The sequence below is a fragment of the Cibotium barometz genome, chromosome 42, assembly GCF_041138505.1.
Source record: "Cibotium barometz isolate CiBa-2024 chromosome 42, ASM4113850v1, whole genome shotgun sequence".
NCBI lineage: Eukaryota > Viridiplantae > Streptophyta > Polypodiopsida > Cyatheales > Cibotiaceae > Cibotium > Cibotium barometz.
In genome coordinates, this window is record NC_141087.1 from 13,037,322 (window position 1) to 13,043,321 (window position 6,000).

Here is a 6,000-nt window from a genome sequence, read left to right on the forward strand (position 1 = left end):
GTCCCATCCCCGCACTTCAAAGCCACCATATGGATCATACAGGGTCCACCGGCTTGATTATAACGTTACAACTACTCCTCTCTCTCAAACAAACAAACAAATTCTGTAGGAAAAGAGACTGACCGCAGTCTCCCCATAGCCAACGAGGATGGGGTGAGTGGTGAAGTCCCGGGCGTATTCAACTCTGTCATTCTCTTCGAGCCATTTTTCGCAAGAGGACGGTACCTGCGGATCCCATTTGCTGCCAAAAAACTCAAGGGCAAGAGAGAGGCGGGGGACGCCGACGAAAGAGTAAGATTTGGAGCGAGCCAGCAGATCCGCTTGAAAAAAGAACAGCAGGAGAAGAAGAAGCAGCCATGGCGCCCACCTAATGATGCACTTCCTCCTGGCTGAGAGCCTAAATCCGCCAGGCCCTCTCATGCTGTAAACTGCATTGATGGGCCTGCGAGGAGGAGAAGAAGAAGGAGGATAAAGGGCCGCCGATTTCTTCTCTCTCTCCCCTCTTGAGTTTTCTGTGATTTGATGGGCCGGAGGGCTTTCTTCAGTGCCTCCTACAAAGAGCGTGGTCGCCACGACAATTTCCACACCGTGCTAACCAGTCTTAAATGACGGGAGAAAATACAGAGAACTTGTCAAAGAGAAAATGCAAAAAATGAAGAGAAAATGAAAGTACTTGTGTGTGTGAGAGAGAGAGAGTACTTGTGTGTGTGTGTGTGTGTGAGAGAGAGAGAGAGAGAGAGAGTGTGTGTGTGTGAGAGAGAGAGAGAGAGGGGAGGGGGGAGAGACTCTGAGAAGAGAGACAAAGAGTATAGGCCATATAGAACTAAATGATGATAAGTCTAAAAAAACAAATTATATATTATATTGGAAAGAAAGAAAGGAGGAGGAGGAGGAAGGACTTAATGATAAATGAGAATGCAGATTATATGTCATATCAACACCCCAACTTATTAAAGGGTTATTATAAGGTCTTTAAGAAACACTCAACATGCTTGCATTACTCTTTCATTGGTCTATGTTATGAAAGTGATGAGGAGCAATAATTTTGAAGAGCTAGCGCAAGAGATAAAGACTTGACTATCTTTGAGATGACATCTATATGCATAAGTGTGCATGCATGTGTGTTTACATATATGCATGAGTGTGCATGCATGTGCGTTTATGTATATGCATAAGTGCATGTAGATGCATGTGTGTGTGTGTGTGCACGCATGTGCGAGCGCATCTCTCTCTCTCTCTCTCTCTCTCTCTCTCTCTCTCTCTCTCTCTCTCTCATGCTATTCATTAGATGTGAGGAAGAGTGAGGAGCTAATGAAATGGATCTAGACCAAATATCAAAGAAATCAACACATAAAGTCCAAATCTAACATCCATTTGATGAGCATCAAACACATATGAGAAATCCATGTGATTATGATGAAAAGAGAAGAAATCCACATGCACATGTAGCAAAGAAGGTATGTGCATAAGGCCTAAGTGATTTAACTTCTCACCATGAGGATGGCTATCAAGCTTACCATGAGCCTTAGACCATGAAAGGTCATCTCCAAGAAAGAAGCGAAGATGTCAAAAGGTTAAAAGGTTAAAAGGTACAATGATAGTCTATGAGCCCCCTTTTATACTTGAGCCCATGACCAAGGTCCTAGATCCAAACTAAAGGTATTGCTTCATTACAAACCATCCCCTCTTATAATGATTTTATCCTCCGAAATCAAAGGGTGGTCACGCCCCAAAGAAAAGACATGTACAAGTGGCTATGTACAAAAGCCAAAAATCACATCCATGTTGGAATGTCGATGTAACAAAAGACCCATACATGAATCATATGACCCCCAGGGTCAAATTTAAAGGATGACGGGATGATGAGGCTATCTATGTAACTGCTTGGATCGAAAGAAAATCCAAGGCAATGGTCCCTCGATAATCTCGTGCAAGTGGAAAAGGATAAGGAACCACTGTGATGACGAAGCTAGTCAAGTATCCTCCAGGATCAAACAGATCTATGTATGGTTTACATTCCAAACCGTCGAAGATAAAATGGTAGTAGCTCCTGGGTCGAAAGGAAAGCTCAACTCCAAAGCCGAAGTAATGGTAGCTCTTGGATCAAAAGGAAAGGTCGACTACAAAGAAATAGTAGCTCCAGGGTCAAAAGAAAAACTCAAAATCCCATCCTCACGACCGTAGTGTGAATCTGGCACAAAAGGTATCCATTGAAAAGGCTCAAAACTCCTAGCCAGAATGCCAAATGGTCCTGGGGCGAAAAAGAACCATCGTGTAGGCCAAGATTGACATATGTCGTAGGCGCATCTAAATGTCGAGCCACATATCCAAAAACTATGCTCCTTAAGTGGAAAAGAATGCATCCAAAGGAAAATGTCAAGGCTCCAAAGAACATAGGCTCGTGTCGACATTCGTAGGAGCCAAAAGAACATATCTCAAGGTCGACATCATGTGAGAGTAAGAGTGAACCAATGCAGTCATCCCATGTAGTATCACTCAAAATGTCAAGGCTCCAAAGAACATAGGCTCGTGTCGACATCCGTAGAAGCCAAAAGAACATATCTCAAGGTCGGCATCATGTGAGAGTAAGAGTGAACCAATGCAGTCATCCCACGTAGTATCACTCAAAATGTCAAAGAAATGATCCCCTACATTAATAGGTATATGGGCATGAGCCAAACCATGCACTACCTCCTCATGTGCAAAACCCTCTATGTGTGTATGATGATCTAAGATATCAATATACTCATCAGCATCATCATAATCATCACTGAAAAATGAAGAGGTATCCTCACATGAAAGATAAATAGTATCATCTCCTAAATCATCATCTATGGCATCCCGAGGCCTTTAAGGTCATGCTCATAAACATGAAAGATAAATAGTATCATCTCCTAAATCATCATCTATGGCATCCCGAGGCCTTTAAGGTCATGCTCATAAACATAGTCTATCTCTATCAATGATGCCCCTATATGACCTATATCCCATGATAAATCTATCTCCAACAATATAGGATCTAAGCAGATGTCTAGATCAAATGTAAATCTCTCAAGATCTATACCATATGATCTACTATGGATATGATCATCATCCATCAAATCACTGACCACGTCATCCTGATAATCTCTAAAATCATCATCATGATCATGGTCTATACCCATCAATGGAATCCATATATGACCTATATCCCAGGGAATTTTTCCACACTCTTTAATCGCTGTTTTTCAGTTCTCAAAAGTACATAATCACCTTCTTGAAATGAAAAATTTTTACGCTTCCTATTTGCTTGAGATGTATACTTCTCTTGAGCTCTTGCAATACAATCACGCACTTCAGATAAAATGCGATCAAAGTCTCTAACATATTGGTCGGCAGCTTCAATCTTATGGGAGAGTCTAGTAGCCGGAATAGGCAAATCTCTACCATAGATAATCTCAAATGGTGCTCGACCAGTAGCAGAATGAGGAGTATTATTATAAGCAAATTGGAGTAGGTGTATGTACTTATCCCATGCACTAGGTTGCTGGGAAACATAGGCTCTAAGCATATCTAGGATAGTGCTATTTGTGACTTCGGTCTGTCCATTCGATTCCGGAGCCGTGGAAAAATCTAACTTAGTGCCTAAGTTTGAGAAAAGAGCAACCCAAAAGTGACTACAAAATTCAGAATCTCTATCAGAAACTATCACTTTGGGTAGTCCATGATGAACAAAGATTTGCTTGACAAATATGTTCGCGGCTTGCTGAGAAGTTAGTGTCTTTTTACATGGAATGAAATAGGCTTGCTTACTAAACCTGTCCACTATTGTCCAAATCATGTCATGATGACTGGAAGTAGTAGGAAAACCAGTAATGAAGTCCATAGACACTTGTTCCCATGGTCTATCTGGAATGGGTAGAGGCATAAGCAATCCTAAAGCTTTGCCTTTGTAACTTTTAATTGCTTGGCAAATGTTACATTCAGCTACAAATTTAGCTATATCATTCTTCAAATGAGGCCAAAAGAATTCTCGAGAAACTACTTGAAGTGTTGCGGAAACTCCTCTATGTCCCACAAATGGTGGTTGGTGCATCTCTTCCAAAACAAGTTGTCTATAAGGTTGAGTAACACAAAATCTTTTCTCAAAGAAAAGATAGCCATCATTATGAGAATAACTTCCTTGAGGTGTCCAATTGTTTTCACGCAATTTGATCCATATTTTAGAAAAATCTGGATCAACTTCACAAGTTTCTTTTATAAGTACAAATGGTTCACTTTCAATAATGGAAATGTTGTTGATATTTGGTCTTCGACTCAAAGCATCGGCAACAACATTTTCTTTTCCACATTAGTATTGAATCATAGGTTGGAAACTTTGAATGAAAGATGCCCATTTGATGTGCCTATCTGAAATAAGGGGTTGCGAAAGCAAATGCCTAATGCTTTGTTGATCCATCTTGATAAGAAATTCAGAACCCATTAGGTAATGCTTCCAAATTTTCAAAGCATGCACTACTGTTGCTAATTCCTTGTCATATGTGCTATAATTTTGCTCTACAGGCTTAAGCTTTCTACTCTGATAAGCAATAGGATGGTTGTCTTGCATAAGAATAGCTCCAAATCCTTTGCCACTAGCATCAGTCACTACTATAAAGAATGGTCTTTGAAAATCAGGTAGTGTTAGAACTGGTGCTTGTGTTGAAGCATTCTTGAGTGTTGCAAAAGATTTATCTTGCTTTTCAGTCCAATTGAAATTTGTAGCTTTCTTAAGGAGTTCAGTCAAAGGATGAGCAATACAAGCAAAATTCTTGACGAACTTTCTATAATAACTACATAGGCCAAGAAAAGATCTAAGATCATGTATATTCCTAGGCTTAGGCCAAGAAGCTATACACTCAATTTTCTTAAGATCTACACGAATCCCTTCAGCTGACACTATATGACCTAAGTATTCAATCTCTTTTTGAAAGAAAGAACTCTTTTTAGGATTGACATACAATTCATTTTCTCTCAAAAGGTTGAACACTTGTTCCAAGTGTTGTTCATGCTCTTGTCGATCCTTGCTGAAAACAAGAATGTCATCAAAGAACACTATAACAAAACTTTGAAACTTAAGGAATATGCGATTCATCATACAGTTGAAAGTAGCTGGAGCATTGGTCAAACCAAATGGCATAACCAAAAACTCATAGTGACCAGTTTGTGTTCTAAAAGCCGTCTTGAAAATGTCAGATTCAGTCATGCGAACTTGATGATACCCAGACTTTAGGTCAATCTTGCTAAAGACCTTTGATCCTCTAAGCTTGTCAAGAAGATCATCTACCCTAGGAATAGGATATCTGTTCTTGACAGTAATCTTATTCAATGCACGGTAGTCTACACACATTCGGAAAGTTCCATTCTTCTTCTTAACAAGAAGGACTGGAGCTCCAAAAGGTGAACTACTAGGTCGAATAAGGCCTCTCTCTAGCAAGTCTTCGATTTGGTTTTGGATTTCTTTTTGCTCTAAATTGTTGACTCTATAGGGAGCTTTACAAGGTGGAGAATTTCCAGGCAGGCAATGAGTCAATACTATGATCCTCAGGCCTAGACTTAGGTAATCCTGGAGGTAGATCTTCCATAAAACAGTCACTAAAATTTGGAGATAAAAAGATCAAACTTTGGACTTTTAGATGTGTCAGACTCAGCATCAAGCTGGTTAACCCATACCACATAAGTCTTGTCTCTTTTTCTTAGAGCTCTCTTTGCTTGAGTGTGACTCAACAAAGGACTCATTTCTCCTTTGACTAGACACTGGAGAAAAATATTTTCATTGTCCTTCCTTAGACAAATGCTATGAGTGTCATAGTCTATAATAGGGTTGTATATGTGTCTCCAAGGCATACCCAAAATTATATCTACCCCTTGTAAAGGTGCAACTAAGAAATCCCTCTTTTCTATTAAAGGCTTGATGCATCCAAACCTTTCACCTCTTGCATGCAATTATACTTTGTTCCAATAAATGCTGCTTTGACTTTA

At 39.9% G+C, this 6,000-nt stretch overlaps 1 protein-coding gene across 2 annotated transcripts in view; it reads right to left on the bottom strand.

The window, feature by feature from the left end:
* LOC147614179 (glycoprotein 3-alpha-L-fucosyltransferase FUT11-like) overlaps positions 1 to 808 on the bottom strand; it is a 60,930-nt gene extending 60,122 nt beyond the window's left edge. Inside the window, exon 1 of one of the 2 annotated variants that reach the window (XM_086780716.1) lies at positions 124 to 808. In XM_086780716.1, the coding sequence (XP_086636842.1) occupies positions 124 to 420 (297 nt within the window). In that variant the 5' untranslated portion in view covers positions 421 to 808. The remainder of the gene's footprint in view (positions 1 to 123) is intronic. The other variant, XM_086780715.1, reaches the window with a different exon arrangement.
* Between the last annotated feature and the right edge of the window lie 5,192 nt (positions 809 to 6,000).